Source organism: Amborella trichopoda, chromosome 4 (assembly GCF_054954075.1).
Source record: "Amborella trichopoda isolate Santa Cruz 75 chromosome 4, AtrichopodaSantaCruz75HAP2 v2.0, whole genome shotgun sequence".
Taxonomy (NCBI): Eukaryota; Viridiplantae; Streptophyta; class Magnoliopsida; order Amborellales; family Amborellaceae; genus Amborella; species Amborella trichopoda.
Window position 1 is genome coordinate 55,573,524 of NC_142339.1, and position 19,439 is coordinate 55,592,962.

The window sequence follows — 19,439 nt, forward strand, 5'->3', positions numbered from 1 at the left end:
AGGCTCAACTTTAGTTAGAGAGAGAAGAGAGAGCACCCGTCCGTTTAGAGAGAGAGAGAGAGAGAGAGCGCTCGTTTTGAATCGGTCGACTGATTCCCCATAAAACCCACATTCCGCCTCAAATCCCCGCTATATACCTTTTCTCACTCTAAGAAAAGGCCTAATCTCAAATGAGATATTCTTTTGACATTTCCCGCTCTTTTCCCTCATCTCTCTTTAGATACCAGAACCCTCGCCTTCATCGCCGGAATTTCCTCTACCTATCTCGCCGGAATCCTCACTCATCGCCGGAATTCCACTTTTTCCGTTAACACCGTTATCAATCTACCGATTTCTCCGGCCACTGCTTCGAGTTTGCTCTCTCCTCAGAAAGAGCACCTAGACCCCATAGACTTACTCCTCTAACCATGGTAAATAAACCGATTTCGACTTCCCCATTTGATGATCGCCTTCTTTTCTCTCTTTTCTTGATAGGTTTGATCTTCTCTTTCTATTTCTTTTCACTCTTCTCATTTTTTTTTATTTTCTTTTTCTAACGGTTTTGATTGATCTTTATTATCTGTTTCGTTTAATCGGTTCTTCTATATGGTTTGAGAATTTTAGGGTTTTGCTGATTCTTTTACCTGGTTTTAATATCTGTATTTTAGGGTTTGAGGTTTGTTGAATGGGGTATGACGCGACATTGCACCAGTTTCAGCCTCTGGCGAGGCAGAGCTCCATCTTCAATCTTGCCATAGAGGAGTTGCAGAGCCATGGTGGTGACCTCTCAAAAGCCTTGACCACCATGAATATTGACGAGTTCTTTAAGGGTGCTTGCCCTTCTTCCGATGAAGCCCCTGGTTCAAACTCAGGAGTGGCTGTCACTCTAGAGGACTTCCTCCAAAGAGCTGCTGGCCTGGTCGATGAAAACCTCAATGCACCAGCCATGAGTCCTGCAACTAATACATTGCCATTGATGGGGTTTAACCAGGCCCAAGCTCTAAGTGGACAGGGACTCCATGGCCAACCAGCTGAGTTTTTACAGTACCCTATGAATGTCCCTTCAATAGAGCAACAACAAGGATTGATGGTCTCCTATGGGGCACCGATGCATGTTTCTGGAGCTTATGGGGTAGGAGGAAGCGTGCCATTAATGGATGCAGGGTATGGAGAAATGCCTTTGCCTGTGCCTTCTCCTATGATGGGTTTCTCTTCTGATACTCAAACACCGAGGCAGAGGTGGCATGTTGCAGATGAGGTGTTGGATAAAGCGGCAGAGAGAAGGCAGAAAAGGATGATAAAGAATAGGGAGTCTGCTGCTCGATCTCGAGCAAGGAAGCAGGTTAGATGGTTCCTTCCTTTTCTTCTCTTTGTTGTTTGAATTTCATTTTGTCTGTTGCTTCTACTGCTTTATTTTTAATTTAAAAATCGTATCCATAAAAAAAGCAAGATCACCAGTTTTTTTTTTTAATTCCATGGTATTAGAATTTGATGGGTTTTTGCCAACATTTGGGTTGGCGACTGAGATGGGGTAGAATGGATAAAGTCATTTGTTGGGTATCACACCGCAAACTAGCCCAAATGGATGAACTTGGTGTGAAAGCCCGTTCCCAGAAAATTGGATTATAGTTTTCTTGGGTTTGATATGAATGTCTCAACTTGGACTGGGAGCCTTGAATTTAAAATGACGTCGGGTTGAAATTTGGTGAGGCTCTGAAAACAGGCCACTATTTTCAATTATTTGATGTTGATAGGTTTTTGATCATTCATTTTTCTCTATGCATAGTCATAGATCAAGAACCCAGTATCCAAAAAGATGGTTTTGATCATTCATTTTTCTCTATGCATAATCATAGATCAAGAACCCAGTATCCAAAAAGTTGGTTTCCGTACTATTTTGAAATCAGCATAAAGAAATATTGCTTTCTTTTTTCTTATTTATGTCGTTTTGTTTCATATTTGGAGCTGATTAGGGGTTCATTTATTCTCATTGTTAGGCTTATACAAAACAATTGGAGCATGAACTTTCAAAGTTGAGGACAACAAATGTGATGCTCAAGAAGATTACGGTTGGATTTCATTATCTTTTTCCCATTTAATTTTCTTGGCTTTCATTTTAACTTCTAAATTGCATATATTATTGCATCTTCTTGTTTATGAGGTGGTTTTAGTTTCATCATCAGTTACTCTTGGCCTTTGCCTTCACTAATCTTTCTTGTTTTTGTTTAGAAATAAAGAATTTGGAAAATGATAATTTGTTACGCATTCATTTCTTGGGCCTCATTTGATGGCATCAACATTTGGGTCATGTTCATTAATAATAATAATTATTATTATTTTATTATGTTCTACTTGTATTTTATTTGGCTACTTTTTGTTTAGATTACTTTTTGTTCAGCTGTCGGCTCTTATTCCAACTTCCATTTAATTTCATTTGTTTCTTTTTTTATTGAAAAATTGAATTAAACTCTCGAGACATGGGGCCCTGCCCTTGCCTCATCTATTAGTCAATCAAGTGAATTGGAAAACTAAACTCTTTTAGTTGGTGGCAGAATGACTAATAGTTGTACTTTCATTCCCGTGTTTAGTACACACAATAATATACAATATCTTGATTTGCAAATTACTGACACCCGTGAGAATTTATTTCGAAGTCTTTTGCATCAATACCTATACCTATTGACTTTGGTGGTAAATCCTTTGAAACTATAGTATTGTACAATTAATTAAGCGATTCTCACCTTTTTTTGGGGGAAGTTTCCTTTGCCTACTACATTATATATACCAATTTGAAAGTATTGAGTAAAACTGGTGACCTTTCTGGTCTATCAGAGAAGGGATGCAGTTATGCTGCTATCCTACCACTGGATCGGCATGAAAGTATATCTTATGGAGAGGTTATTTGATCCATAGTTTCTCAATGCAATGGTACTTGGTTTGGGAGGCAGCTTAAACATAGAAGCCAAAGTATTGTGTAGAACTGGTGACCTTTCTGGTCTATCAGAGAAGAGATGCAGTTATGCTGCTATCCTACCACTGGATTGGCATGAAAGTATATCTTATGGAGAGGTTATTTGATCCCTAGTTTCTCAATGCAATGGTACTTGGTTTGGTAGGCAGCTTAAACATAGAAGCCAAGTGCAGGGAACATTGGAGTGGCAATGTCTTTGGAAGTACAAAGGTTATGCATTTGATAGTTAGTTCCTTGGGATAGCCAATCTTTACTGAAGGGCCATCTTGGAGGACATGGCTTTCAACGACTCTGGTGTCATCTGATTTTCTTAAGTTTGCTGACCACTAAGTGTTCATGGAGTTGTCATCTTACTTTACAAAATCCAGGAACTTCGATAGTTTTGATAATGGCCAAGCTAGGTTAGTCTTTATCTCAATGGATTAGGGATCAAATTTCTGGGAGGTCTCTAAATGAACCCTCCCTATGATAGTTTTGGAGCATGTTTAGATCCATTTGAACATGGTGATAGACTCTTAGATTCCACATTATCAAAATAAAAAAATAAAAAAAATGAAGATACTGTTAGGTCCAAGTTCAAAAGTGTGTCTATTCACAAATATGTGATAAGACTTTTGAGGGTTGTGGATGTTCAAGTTAAGGGTGGAGATAATGGTGGTAGTTTAGGTGAAGGGCTCATCTATAAATTCGTCAAGAATGTTTCCTTAGAGGGAACCTATAGGAATGTAATAAATAGGTATTTGGAACGTGTAGAAAAAGATCAGGCTTTCGTCTACCTAGTGTATTTTCCTACAATATGCGCCATCTTAAAAGAAACCAAGTATTTTCCTACAATGTGCGCTATCTTAAAAGAAACAAATTTGAGGAGCAATTGTTCTCCATTAAGTCTTCCACGCCATATAGTTTCATTCTAGTCAGCATTTTCTTAATTAAATGACTAAGAAGCCCTAAAAAATGGTGTGTTTGAGGAGAGAGAAAATGCAGAGAGAAAAAGTCTTCCATTTTGATGTATGGTTTGGTTAGGGCCTCATGGGGTGGTTAACGCCTCACGGGGATTTGTTTGATTCCAAATTTTATAGATGGCCCTTTATAATTAGGTGAAGAATATAAATTTTTTTTTTTTAAATAAACTGGTTTGGAGTTCTTTGAGGCTTAGATCTGACTAAGTAATGGATGGTCTGTGTTCAGTTTTGGTGCGGAATATTTTAGGCATTTTGAGGATTTGACTTCAATATCGGATTATCGGATGTACATATGCACATAGTTACATAAATACATACGTACATACGTACACACGTTATAGTGTGTCCCCTGCAATCTGCACACATCCATGTAAATAAATGATGCATATTACACACAAAAAGAAAGGGTTCGAACTGCTGACTGGTAGCCCCAGTCCTCTTTCCTCACTCAGAAACATTCACCACTTGATCGCCTCTTTTACAGAGGCTAACTTCTCCTCCATTCGATTGAAAACCAGGTATTTTTTTCTTTAACAACACCATGTTTGATGGAACAGAAGGCACGGTTTCACAAACTGCAATTCAAACAATTGTGATAAAAAAAAGTTAGGAGTAACCATGAGAGTTGAGACCAAGTCCAGGTCTGTCTCTTTGTTTGGAGAAAGGGGAAGAAAGAAGTTTAGAGAGAGACAGAAGCCATCCAGGAGAACAAAAAACAAGGTGAATATTTTGCATGGGAGAGATGATAGAGAGTTATGTGGATATTCTCCCCTCTCTCCCCAAAAAGAAAACCAGAGAAGATTTCCTAGATGCAAGGGAGATTGAGATGCTATGCCAAAAGAGAGGAAAGGCTCCACAAATACCTCAAACTAAAGTTCTAACAACAGTACACGTTCGCAAGATCCATGGGAGGACCCCAGTCTTTTTCCCATCTAAACTAGAACTTAGCTTGGTTCCTCCATTAATGGCGTCAATCTCAATGTTTAGACAAATAATAACAAGAAGGAGCTCCTTGTTTTTCCTCATCTCTTAGGGTCTTTGGGCCTCATTTTCCTTAGAAGGAAAACGCTGCTTGCTTCAAAGGCGGGTTTTGCCCTTACTCAACCTTTGTGCCCTGCAGCTTTACGCCTTCACCTAAGCCAAGTGCTCCTGATCCTATGATTGATGTTTATGTTTTTGGTGCAGATGTTGTTGTTGCAATAATGTTGGGAAATTGTTTTGTTTGCAAGTAATTTAATGGCTTTCAAAAAAAAAGTTTTGTGAATATTGTGAGGCCTTTATTTAGGAAAGGAGAGGGAATTGCCATGTGTAATGAGTGGGAGTTGCACAAATTCATATTCTTATTCATTTTTGGGGAATTTGAGTTTGCAGTGTGGAGAAGAGACAAGAGGAGAGAGAAAGGAAGGTGAATTTTTTAGCCTCTCATGGACTTCAGTATTCTATTGGATCCAAAGACCTTCACAACTCCCATGTTCAGCCAAAGAGCACACCACCCTTGCTGCTTTCTCTCTCATCCTATTAGAACTAAAGGCCAACAATTGAACAATATCTGGTAATCAAGAGTCAATCTATTGAAATCACCAGCTTTACATATTCCATAGCCTAAGTTGAAAGGTAGAGAGAAAAAATCTGAAAAAGAAGAATACATGTGACTGAATTCTAACAATTCCAAATTCATGGATGATCAGTTAATCTCTCCTTCTTACGCATCAAAACCCAACAACGAATACCGAAAAAAAAAAACACCGAAAGAAGAAGGCTCAAAACCTCCACTAAACCATAGTTATCTACAACAAAGGTCGAAATCAGGCCTGATTCCTTTTACAGGATACTTACTCCAGTATCCTCCTTTGCAGAGCTTCAAAGCTGGTTATTTCTTGCTCTACTTCCCTTTCTCTTTCTAGAACTCGATGGTTTTTTGCCTCCTTCATCCTCTTCTTTCCTTAGAGCAGCACCGACCTTGGGTTGGGGTTTTTCGTAGTTAAATAGGGAACCAAGGCTTGAGATTCTTGATTACCTTGTCTTAATTTTGTGGCAAATTTGCACTGTAACAAGTGTGTTTTCTAATGCATCAAATCTTGGTCCGCCATTTTATTTTATCAAGGGTCATACCCTCAATGAGGCCATAAGTCCCCATATCTTTGTTCACTAATTCCAACCATGTCCTTTTGTTTGAGCCTTCCACTTGAATTAATTCGCACTTCCTAACAGGTGCTCTATTGGGTTCGTGCCACACATGGCCAACCACCTAAGACTATATCTATTGTCTCTCATCTTATCGTCTATTAGTGCCACATCTAAATTTTTTCGAAGTAGTCATTTCGAATTCTATCCTTTCTTGTCTTGTCACTCATCCATCGCAACATCCTCATCTTCGCAATATTCATTCTATGGGTATTTTTTTTTGACCGCCCAACATTCAGCCCCATAGAGCAAAGCTGGTCTCACAACTGTCCTATAGAACTTGCCCTTCAGCTTCATTGGTATGCAGCGATCATATAAAATTCCTGTTGCACATCTCCACTTCGCCCACCCAGCTTTAATTCTATGTGCCGCATCTTCCCCAATCTCTCAATTTTTCTGGATTATGGACCCAAGATATCGAAAGTGCACTTTTTTTAGTATTTTCTAGCTTTCAATCCTAACTACTTCCTTGTCTCCACTCTTATTATTACTAAAGTTGTATTTTATATACTCTGTCTTAGTCTGGCTAATTTAAAAACCTTTAGATTCTAGAGCATCCATTTAAAGTTCTTTGTGTTGATACCGTTTCGAGTCTCATTGATCGAAACTATGTCACATGTGAACAACATGCACCACAGTACCTCATCTTGTAGGTGCCTAGTTAAGTCGTCCACCTCTTAGACAAAGAGGTATGAGCTCAATGCTGACCCTAGATGTAAACTTATTGTCACTGAAAATTCACTCGTTTCTCCACTAATTGTTCGTACACTAGCTAGTACTCTATCGTATATATCTCTCACCAAGTCGGTGTAGTGTCTGGAGACTCCTTTCTTTTCATATACCAACCAAATCAAATCTCCAGATACTATATCATACGCTTTCTCTAGATCAATAAAGACCATATGGAGGCCTTTTCCATTTGTCCTAAACTTCTCAGTTTCCTAAGTAGGAAAATAGGCTCAGTTGTTGACTTCCTTGGCATAAAATCGTATTGGTTTTTTGTTATATATATATGTTTATTATAAGTTTTGTTAGATTATTCCTATACAAGGAGTATTTCCTTAATATATTTAACATTTTTGTACATGTGATATCTTTGCCCTACAATATTGTAATTTTTTTTGTCTGGGGGGTATTTTAGGTAATTAATCAAGGACAAATAGAAATTTTTGATAGAAGAACATTTATTAGCTACAGTAAAGAATGATATTATCTACGTGAGTTGTGACATTACCCACATGGAGCATTAATTATTTTTTAACCACCACAGCTAATGCACTAGTTTCTTATAGAAATATCTATTCTAAACCCCTCATGACGAAAACTGCCCTTCTTCCAAAAAATTTGTATTACAAAAACAAGGGTAATGATGTATAAAAATGTTGAATACATTAAGGAAATACTCCATATATAAGGAGTACCCCAGAGAGAGAGAGAGATAGATAGAGAGAGAGAGAGAGAGAGAGAGAGAGAGAGAGAGAGAGAGAGAGATGATTATATACACCCCCAGGCTGATTTCTACATCATTAACTCACCTGCCAAAACCAAAAAGCTTACTAGGGGAATTTGTTTAACTTTAGTTTATAGAGAAGCCATATTCAATCAATGAACTAGCTCATGAAAAAATCCAAATAAATAACATTAAAGTCTTGAGGAGAGAGAAAAATATGATAATACATGCAATTCATTTAAGAAAGAAAAAGTGGTATTTCATTCAAGCCTTGGGGGGATTGGTTTGATCCTAAATTTTGTATATGTTCTCATATCACGAGATGAACAATTTAAAACAAAAACGATAATTTTTTTTTTTGCCAGGCCTTGGGGGGATTGGTTTGATCCTAAATTTTGTATATGTTCTCATATCACCAGATGAACAATTTAAAAACAAAAAGATAATTGTTTTTTTTAGTTCTTAAAATTTTAAGATATAGATGGATGACCGATGTTCACTAAATTTTCTCTCTTGAGGAAATTTATTGTTTGGGTTTATTTATTTATTTATTTTTGGTGAGATTGTTCATTGATTTTTAGAGAGTATATATGGGACATTTGGGGCAAATCTAATGCCCATAAACAGGTCTACTCAGGAGTTTTTGGTCTGTCAGCTAATGCTAAAGAAATTAGTTTTGGGGGCAAGCAAGTATTCCCTGCACACATTGTATATTGGAAAAATATTACATAAAGCAACATCTATATACTGTAGTGTATTTGGTGGACAGTAGATCTAGGCCTTTATGAACTTAGAATCATTTTCTTTAAATTGTTTATTTTTCATATCAAAGATGTGCAAAGAGTGGAAAGAGTGTTTCGTCCTTCAATACTTACCTTGTGTGTGCCATTAAGATTTTGACTTTGAGTGGACAATTTTGTTACTGTGGATTTATACTTTTGGGACTTTTGCCACCATTTCCTTCAAAATTATTTTGAATCAAGTGGTGCAACACATGGACTTCCATGAAATGAGGCATCTTTCTTTCCTTTTCTTATTTTCTCTTATTTTGTGCTGTCATTTTTCTTGTCCTCTCAAAGTATTTCCGTGAATTTTTTTTGCTTTGGATGGGATTTTTCTGCTTTGTTTCCCCTCTCTTTTTTTCCTTTTTTTTTTTAAAAAAAAATAGGGCCAAGAAAACTATCTTATATTAAATAGCGATCTAACACTCTCGTTTTATTTAATTTCAGCCTCAAGTTTCGTGTCATTTTTTTTTTTGTTTTTTTTTGCAGGTTGCAGGTTGTAGAGTGCAGCTAGTAGCATTGTAGGTCAACTCACTGGTCCATTTTTTTTCAAAACTCAAATCAGAGCAGTGCTTAAGAAAGTACCCGACCTATTAAATATGCTAATAACACAAGGTAAGACATAATTTTGTGAACTTCTATAGAGGATAACATACCTTATTTTTATTTTAGGGATACCATCTCAACAAGAAAACTTTTTTGTAACTATGTGGCGAACTGGAATTCAGAGTGCCATTTCACTTATTTAATCAGCTGTTGCAATGGAGGACAGTAAATAATACAAAACTAAATATTGCTATCATAAATTCTTCTTTTTGGTTGTCCATGGGAGGAGGGGGTCGTGTCGGGTATGCTCCTTAATTTGGAGGAGGCCATTAAAATGGATCTCCAAAGTTCAACAAAAATATGATTAGTTTTGAAAGATTATTAACCTTATGATGTTTCATTTCTCTTTCGCCCCCAATGTTATGATTTTTCCTTTTGTCTAACCACCTCTGGGTTGGAGTTCAACTTCACCCTCTATTTCACTTATGGGTACTTAGTTGTGCCCCCTATTTCATTGTTTTTATCTGTTTCAAGGTAGCCAACTACTTTTGGCACACCTTTGTCCAAAATATTTAAGTTTTTGAAGTTGACTCTCGTGGCTTCACATTGTAGTAAAACTAGTAATACAGTAATCCTCATTATGGTCAAGAACTGGAGAATCATATGAAATTTTTTTTATGTTATTTTTGTTCTTATGCTATGGTAACATGTTACTTTTACTTTTGTCTTATTCATGGTTTCCCGTTCTATGATAGTTTTGGGATCCATCAAGATCCTGCTACCCAAAGGTCTAATTGGACAATTTGACGTGCAGTACTACTGAATTGTTTACCTATGTATTTATTGAGGGTGAAGTCCTCCTTTTCCCCTCTCCAAACTCCTCACCTTATCCGAAAACACTAGGCACTCCTAAGGAGCTGAACTAAGAGAGGATCCTCAGCAGACCAGCTTGGACTTACCAAATAAAACCCAAAATTTTGTAAATTACATTCAAATTTTAAGGAATTAAGTGCCCAAAATGAACTTACACCATTTGTAGGTGTGTCCTCTGTTTCATTGTTTTTATCTAGTTTAAGCTAGACCACAAACTATTTATGCACAACTTCCTTTGTCCAAAATGCTCAAGGTTTTAAAATTTGAGATCTGTGGCCATTTCGTAGTAAACTTCCAGTGCAACATTCCTGAGTATAATCCAGAGCAAAAGAATCATACGAGTTTCGTCATGTGCTATTTGCCTATTTTGTTTTTATCTAGGTTAGTGTGTTGCTTTTGTTGTGTTCTTTGTTTCTCTTCTAGTTTATATCCTACTTATATTGGGTGTTTTTGGCAAATTCACTCAAAGTAAAGACTGGACTGCAATTAATGTCAGTCTTTTTTAGATAGGTTTTTATGTCCTCCTTATTCCTCCTTGGGCCTTGCTTAAGTTGCCATATAAATAGATATTCCCGGAAAAAGTTGCTTTTTTTATGCAATTGGAATGCTTAAGATCCAAACCCCAAAGCAAACCCTACCCAAATGAGCTGTGCAATTCTCAGATAAGCATACATCTATGCTGTGATCCATTTGCTTTCCTTGATGGTCCTTATGGTTTGTAATATGTGTTCGATTTTTAGTATCTTACCTTCGGAGGTGTGTTGATTATTTGACATGTGATCCACTTGTATATTTTTTGTAGTATACTTTCTGGAATTTTGGGGATTTTATTATAAATAATCAACCAAAGCTTCTCTTTTGCTTTGTGTTTGCATGAGTAAAAGATTCAACATGTTTATGTCTTTTGGCTGTAGGGTTATACTATATAGGAATTAGGAGCTGATGGAAAGGTTTCATAAAGTGCAATGTGATTCATTCTTCACTTTACTTGGTGTCTTTGAGCACTGCTTGTGCTAAGAACAATGGTAGATTTTGGAGACAACTGCCAACAAGATTTTGTATATTTATTTTTCTGGGTTTTGTTTCTTTGGGAGTTGAGACTACTGGGAACTCCTAACTTGTTTCTTTGTCATTCAGGTCCTATAATAAAATTTTCACTTTGTTTGATCGGCTCATTTTTCATTGTCGGGAACTTTTGGAATCATCATTAATATGATGCCAATTGCTTGTACTAATATCATACTAATTGATATTCTTATTTCAAGTGGATATATTTTATGTTTTTAAAGTCTGAGCCCTTCTTATTTTATTATTTGTAATAGTCTTTGGTTCCTATTTGCTTTGAAGTTAATTTGTTTATCCTTGTAAAATATGCATAAAACAAGCAAGTCTACAAAGTAAGAATCCGAAGACCGGCTACAGGAGACTTCAGGAAATTTTTTTTATTAAGATAGTATTAGTCATAACAATATTGTTGAGTTTAGTTCATCTTTATGTTATGAAATCTAGAAAAAAGGTTTTATCAAAGTTTTGTTTTTCTTGTGATAACTTTATTTCAAAAAGTCACGGAAAATCTTCCTATTTAAAATTCAACATCTTGTGCATACATGTTAGGTTGAAACTTGCAACTGAGATTTCTTCTTTTTATTGGCAGGAAGTCGAAATGCTTCTGGATTCTGTACCACGTATGGAGCCGAGATACCAGCTAAGGCGTACTAGTTCAGCACCATTCTGAATGAGTCATTTTCCTAATTCATTTTTTCGCATAGCAAGCAATCACAACAGAAGGCATTGATCTTACTCAAACTAATTCAACTAAGTAGGAAACTTGGCCCTGGCAAAATCCATCTGAGAACACGCTTAAACTGACAGCGGGTGTAAAGGAAAGGATCGACAATATTCTTCTCCTTCAAGGGGCTTTGGAAGCTAGGTCTCTCTCACTCTCCCCCATCCCCTCTCCCCCCTCCCTCCCCCTTCCCACCTCTTTCCCACCAGGGAGATCTTTTTAGGCTGCTAGTCATCCTCAGTTTAAGCATGTTCTTGGACCATGCAGCCATTGCTAGCTTTCATGGAAAGCAAATCATGTTACCAGACATTATTTTTTCATCTCATCATTCATAATCAATATTTTGGATGAGTTATCTTGCTAAAAATTGATTTGAAAGGATGAGTTGTCTTGTAGCCATTTTTTGGATGAGTTATCTTATCATTCATCAGATCCATGATCATTGTGGGTCGGATTATCCATTTATGAAATTTCAAGTCTATAATCCATTTCTAAGATGGATTTTAAAAGGATATTATGATGCACTTAGTACTTTATCATGGCATAAACATCCAGCCATCTGCTAAGCTTCCGGTGCTATAATGAGAGTATATTCGAAATACCCCCTATCAAATGAGTGCAATTTTGTGAAATAAACAAGCCAATTGAAAATATGCTGTATTATGCGGATCATCGTCATCATAGTTAGGGTTGGTTACATGAATTTTACTCTGCTATTTTGTTCTATTAAAGACCATACACTCAATGATGCTATAAATCTTCATATTTTTTCAGATTATTTCTAACCATGTCCTTTTGGTCATATTCTATTCTTTTTTTAGTCTTTTCACTTGAACTAACTCGCTCCTCCTAAAAAGTGTTGTACATGGTCGACGTCACACATGGCTTGTCCACCTAAGTTTACTTTATTTCATCTTATCGCTTGTTGGTGCCACACTAAAATTCTTTTGAATGCATTTATTTTTGAATTCTATCCCTTCTTGTTTTGCCACTTATCCATCTCAACATCCCCATCTCTGCTACACTCATTTTATAGGTAAATGATTTTTTGTCTGCCTAACATTCTGCTTCATAGAGCAAAGCTAGTATTACAATTGTCGTATAGAACTTGCCCTTTAATTTCATTGATATGTAGCGTTAACATAAAATTCTAGTTGCAGATTTCAACTTCGTCCATCCAGCTTTAATTCTATATGCGATATCTTCTTCAATCTTTCTATTTTTTTTGGATTATCAACTCAAGATATTGAAAGTGTGGATGCTATCATGATATTTAGCGACACATCAAAAGGACAAGTGCGAAGCTTGTGTTGACATGCAGCTTTTGCTTGACACTATGAGGTCATCTCTCACTTCAAGGTCTATGAGAAGTTGATAAAAGGGAAGATGAAATTGGTAGATATGACTTGCCTGGAAGAGGTTCTACTATATATAGTGGGGTAAGAGGGTGACCAATTTCGATACAAATATCGCGTACTACCACTATCTAGTGCTAAGGTGCTAGTGCCAATATCTGTTCAGTGTGCAATGATCAAGAGATTCCAAAAGAAATATCTGGAGGACTAAGCTCTTATTAGTTAGGGGTGAAATCACATTAATCCAATTTAACAGATCTTCTTATGTAGTTTATATCCTCACTTAGAATTCCTGCTTTGGCGGGCAATAGACTTTGACTTCCTAATGAGATGATGCTCATGGACGAGGTGGAAGCGTGTGGGGATGAATAAAAAAGGAGATTTCAGTAGGAAAAGTCGCAAAACGCCTACGGCCCTAAAAGAGATGGATGACTAGATATTTAAAGACTACATGCTGATGAATGAAGCACTCCTCATCAAATGGTGGTTGTCAGGAAGGATGACTAGAAGCTTTGATCAAAGATACCGTTGTCAGGAAAGGTAAAATCTCAGAGTGGTCCATGTAATGTAGGCAAAAGAGGCTGAGGGACGCAGGAGTTCACGAGTATTGCTGATCTTTTGTGCAACCTCCATAAATTTTAATATTGCCCCACCAAAGAGGACTCTCTCTTCTTGAAATCGGACCCAATAGATTAGTTCCAAATAAGTTCAGCTTGTAGATTCCTTCAAAGTGACGCGCCATTGCAGGCTGATCTCCTGTGCAACCTCCATAAATTTTAATATTGCCCCACCAAAGAGGACTCTCTCGTCTAGAAATCGGACCCAATAAATAAGTTCGAAATATGTTCAGCTTGTAGATTCCTTCAAAGTGACATGCCATTGCAGCCTTCAATCACTGTTGCATTGGCATTGCCACAAAATTCAAGCATATGCATGGCTAGCGATACAGGATAACTCCTTTATGGTGGATCATATCGGATCAAGTGGCCTGACAATCCTAAATGTGTGTTTGTTGTGTGGGGCAATAGTGGCCACTTTCCTCCATTTTACCATTTATATGTGGCATTAGATTTTTGCTTGCTTTACCAGTTATATGTGGCATTAGATTTTTGCTTGCTTTACCAGTTATATGTGGCACTAGATTTTGGCCTAATGAGCGATAATTTCTTTTGGTCTTTGGTCTAACAAGGGTGATGATCTTTTTCTTAACCTTTCCTATTCCTGAGTAAAGGCGCTGGATTGTGTTAGGTAGACAACCAACGTAAAATTTTATGAAAACTTATCATGAATCCTGAACCTTGATTTAACAAAATAGTAAACCAGGATTCATGTAGCCGACCCCAATTAGTTGGAAAAAAGCTTTGACGACGACGATGAGGATGCATAGCGGGTACTGCCATTGTCGACCAACTGATTATTAAGTGGTCATCTTCCCCAATTCCTAAAATCAAGTATACCCAATGGAAAGTTGCTACAATGACTTCCATTTGGGTGCATGGATGGAGACGAGCAAGTGAGCTCTGAATACCATGGACATGGTAGCCTAATCCCCTTAAATTGAACTTATGTCTACGATCGTAGCCTAGGCTGAATCACATAAAGAACTACGGGGAATGAACTCAATTGACTTGCCCAATTGAAAGATATTGTAAGAATAACCCCTGTCAAATCCAAAACTGAATTATTGGGAATCACCATCTGAAGGCTTTCTTAAGTTGAATTTTGATGACAGCACCTTTGCGCAGTTGACACCACCTCGGTTAGATGAGTAGTTAGAGTTCATTGTGGAAAGCACATCCTCACCTATTTAAGCCCGGTACAGAGTGTAGAAGCTGAAGCCAAAGTAATCCTCAATGGCCTAGTTGCTAACAAAGAGGTCGAGGGCACCAATGGTGGAAGGAGATTCCCATGTTATCTGGTGGATCAGAGGAGACCAACAAAGTATGTGGAGTCTATTACCCATAAATAATGAAATAAAAGACGTCTATGGAAGTTTAGTAGTCTCTTTCAATCATGTTTATAGAAAAAAATGCTGTAACTGACTGCTTGGCCAAGGAGGCTTCTCTAACTCCTTAAGTTTCAAGAGATTCTAAATTTTGCAAGTCTCATGTAAAAAATAAATAAATAAATAAATAAATAAAATTTTGTGGCATATTTATAAGGAAAATTGTTTCATGCGGGCTAGACTACATTTTTACATATGCAGTCTTGAATATGTAAAGCATCCATCTTAAAGATTGGTGCAAGTAGGTGTTCCATCTAACAACAATAGAAACTAACGGTACAAATGCTTTTTTACTGGAATTATTATTTCTATTTTTTAAAATTTATTTATTTATCATATTCATGATCTCCATGTTAGAGATTACATGTCTTTAAAAATTAAGTCATAAAATCCATCTCAAAAATAGATTTATTAAGAAGCTCACATTTTGACGGCTTGGCTGCATAGAAACCCAGTCCTATTTATAAAGGAAAAGTGTTTTGCGAGTAAGTTGACTCACTAGCCCCTTGAGTCAACAACATTCATCTTTAAAATGACCTCCACAGCAAAAGATTCTTATCTTAAAAAAAATGTTTTAAAAATTTTATTTTATCGTATTTTATTTTTTATATTCATGATTATCATAGTGTGGATCATGTATCTCTACAAATTTGGATCCAAGATCTCTATAAAAAATTGGCGTTAGAAGCAGCCTAGACGAGAATAGTATGAGTCGGGGGACTCATAAAAACCGGGTGTTTTTGTGAAATTTCTTCATTCATTTCAGATAATTTATGTATTATATACCATGTGCTTGCTTTTCCAAAAGTACCCGTTGACTACAAAAAAACAAAAAACATGATTGGGTTTTATTTGTCATATTTGTATTTATGGGGTAATTGTCTTAGGGATTGTTTAGGTATATGGAAATATATTGTCTAGAAAATATATTACTTGTAAATGAATGGTTACGGTTTGGGTAAAATATATTACTTGTAAATGAATGGTTACGGTTTGGGTAGACTCTAGATGTAATTTGAAAAATACATTGTTACTATTTGACTATTTTAAAAAAAAATATAAAAAACGCGTTATCACTATTTTGGTTAAAAAATATTGTTTTAATTTTATCGGGCAGTGGTATTTTTGACATCTTAAAAGTTTATTCCTTCTCTCTTTGGCCATAAACTCTCAAATTTACCGGTACTCATCATCATCAAATTTTCTCTCTTCCAACCAATTTCTCTCTCTAAAATCTGCAGGACCATAAACTCTCAAATTTACAGGCACTCACCATTAAATTTTCTCTCTTCCAACCAATTTCTTTTTTGTTTGACCGAAGCTTCCGACCTATTGCTCTTTCTAAAATAAGCAGGACCATAAACTCTCAAATTTACAGACACTAATCATCAAATTTTCTCTCTTCCAACCAATTTCTCTATCTAAAATCTGCATGAACCAATTTTACAGCACCCATCTTCGTAATCTTCTCTCCAGAACAGTGGCAAAAAAGAATAACCTATGCATCACAGTCCCAACTTTCTTCAATCGCCCAATTTCATTGGGCATATAAAATCACTTGTGAGCCTATGCACTGGCGTCACCTACACTCGATCGACCATCCAAAAATGGCTCGACAATGGCAAAAGTACTTGCCCTGCAATTAACTAAATCCTTCAAACAAAAAATTCATCCGGATATTCACCCAGGCTATAGTAAATCTCCACTGTCTGTCATCTGGACTACACAATGGATGTCCCATGTTGTATTATTTGGCCGTCGAACATTGATGTATTGCATCCAAAATCATGGATTATAGGTGTGTGGTAAATCATCTCAAATATTTATTTTCCAAACATGGTTTCTTTAAAATTCAGTACAAATAGTTCTTACGAAGGATAGCAGGAAGCTGTGACATATTGGTGCATGAAAATTTAAAAAAATTGTGGCAGTGACTCTACCCTGCCGCTTTGGCTACTCTTCAATGCCTTGTCAAAATTTAGATGGAATCGAATCAAAACCCTAACCCTAATTGAATCGAACCATTTTATTTCTAGTTCAGGCCTTGTCGAACAACGCCAGATCCAAGGCATCGTTGGAGTCATGGTTTATTCTGATATCTTGACTAAGCTTGGTCGATTTGCTAGATAGAGAGAAATCCAGAGTTCCTTATTAAAGCGAGTTGTATACCTATTCTTGATGGTATTTTAATGGCAGCCAAGAGCTCGGAGATTTGGAAAGAAGCAGTCAGGGTTCTGGCTCTGGGCGAACATTGTCATGGGTGCAGAGCTCAAGCTTTTAGTTGCAGAGAAACAAGGGATCTTAGAAACCCTAACAAGGGGAAATTAGGGGTGAGCCACTTTCATGCGTTCGGGGCAAAGGGGGAGAGAGAGAGGTGAGAGAGAAAGAGAATAGGGCTTACCATGTTTGCTAGGTTTTTGAGAGCTCGAGGAGATTTTAGCAGGAGATATGCTTTCTCTTTATCAGGGGACACGTGCACGATAAATTACCCGTCACGTCCGTAATAGATTTTTTTTTTTTTTTTAGCAATGTACGTAATGGGTTTTATGAATTTTGAAGAAATCTCTACTAATTTATTTTTATTTTTTTATTATTAAAATATATCCAAATAAAAATCATAATTTTTTGTAATTTATTTTTATGTAATAGATTTTCAAGTACCCAAACGACCTCTTAATATTTATAATATTTATGTAAAACTGAAAAGAAGACCTCATACAATTTAATCATCAAGACAAATTGTTTAAACCAGCGTTTTAAAAAACGCCGAGTCGAACCGGACTCGCCCGGTTCGACTCGGAAATAGTGAAAAAGGAACCGGATCGCCCCGAAAATCGGAAATCGTCCGGTTCTAGAGAGAACCGGACGATTCTGTACAGTGAATCGCCGATTCACTGTACGGAATCGGCGAGTCCGAACAGTGAATCGGCGATTCCGTACGGATTTTTTTTTTTTTTTTTTTTTTTTTTTTTTTTTTTTTTTTTTTTTTTTTTTTGGTAATCCATGATAGATTTTTTTTGTAATCCATGATCGAATTTTTTGGTTTTTTGTAACCCATAATAGAATTTTTTGTAATCCATGATCGAAATGTTTGTTTTCTTTTCTTGTAATCCATGATCGATTTTTTTGTTTTTTTTTTTTTTTCTGTAACCCATGATAGAATTTTTTGTAATCCATGATCGAATGTTTTGTAATATATGATCGAAATGTTTGTTTTTTTTTTGTAATCCATGATTGAAATGTTTGTTTGTTTTTTTTTAATCCATGATTGAATTTTTTGTTTTTTGCTTTTTTTGTAACCCATGATAGAGTTTTTTGTAATCCATGATTGAATTTTTTGTAATCCATGATCGAACTATTTTTTTCTTTTTTTGTAATCCACGATTGAATTTTTTGTTTTTTTTGTTTGTTTTTTTTTGTAATCCATGATCGAATTTTATGTAATCTATGATCGAATTTTATGTAATCCATGATTGAATTTTTTGAAAATTTGTGATTTTTTTTGTTTAATCCATGATCGAATTTTTTTTTGTAATCCATGATAGAATTTTTTGAAAATTTGTGATTTTTTTTTTAATCCATGATAGATTTTTTTGAAAATTTGTTTTTTTTTTTTTTTAATCCATATTATTCAAAGAGAAAACGAGAGAGATGATGATTCCGAGGCCACCCTATCCCAACCATATTATTCACATATCGAGTCCCAACAGCAACAGTGTAGGGATGAGCACGAAATACTGTAAATTAAATGCTGAACGGCGGTTCATGCAGGGAAAGAACATATCAATATTTGCATATTCATTCAAAAACATGAAAATTCTTAATGGAGTACCCTCATTTTTTATTGAATTCCTAAAAACCAATATTTATAATGAATTTTAATAATTTTTTCGGATTTTTTTGAAGCTTTATTCTGACCGATTCACCCGATTCCGATCCGGATCGCCGATTCGCCGATCCGGATCTGTTTTTGAAAAGCCCGATCCGGGTCACCGATCCGGTTTTTAAACCATTGGTTTAAACATTTTATGGACAAATTTTTTATGAATCCTCGGACCGATATGTAAAAATGCGCCCCCCTTAATAATATATTTTTAAAATAGATTTTGACTTTGATTTTTTAAGGAATATATAGTCCATGACATGGAGATCATTCATGTGTAAAACAAAGAAATGAAAACTAAAAATATCATCTTTTATAAAGAAATATTTGAGCCATTGATTTTACTTTTTTTTAAAAGGACTATCACTTATATCCATGTTTAGCTGAATGGTTTATGCCTCGGGGGATACAATGTAAAAATGCATCCCTCATACATAAACTATTCCAAATTTCCCGCTTGCAATTTAACAGGGTTTTGATTTTCAAATTTGAATGGATTGTGATTACTCAAATTGAATTTTTGGCAAACACTACTACAACTTGTTTTCCTATAAAACGAGAGAGAGAGCTTATGCATGGATATGTATGAGAGAGAGAGAGGGAGGGAGGAATTTGCATGTGTTTATTCATATGCATGTAGAATCAAGAGGAGAAATAGAAATT

General features: G+C 36.1%; 1 protein-coding gene across 4 annotated transcripts; it reads left to right on the plus strand.

Annotated features, from left to right (window-relative positions):
* On the plus strand, positions 1-11,900 carry LOC18422169 (ABSCISIC ACID-INSENSITIVE 5-like protein 2). Of its 4 annotated transcripts, none has more exons than XR_002279850.2 (5): positions 4-410; positions 648-1,321; positions 1,977-2,048; positions 8,818-8,943; positions 11,402-11,900. XR_002279850.2 is itself a non-coding variant. In XM_020663181.2 (4 exons), the coding sequence occupies exons 2-4, from the start codon at positions 665-667 to the stop codon at positions 11,480-11,482; spliced, it is 810 nt and encodes a 269-aa protein (XP_020518840.1). In that variant the 5' UTR covers positions 1-410; positions 648-664; the 3' UTR covers positions 11,483-11,900. The 4 variants fall into 4 exon arrangements, 2 of the variants coding, with proteins under 2 accessions (XP_020518840.1, XP_088721962.1); XR_016054913.1 differs by having other exon boundaries at positions 173-474; XM_020663181.2 differs by lacking the exon at positions 8,818-8,943 and having other exon boundaries at positions 1-410.
* The last annotated feature ends 7,539 nt before the right edge of the window (positions 11,901-19,439 follow it).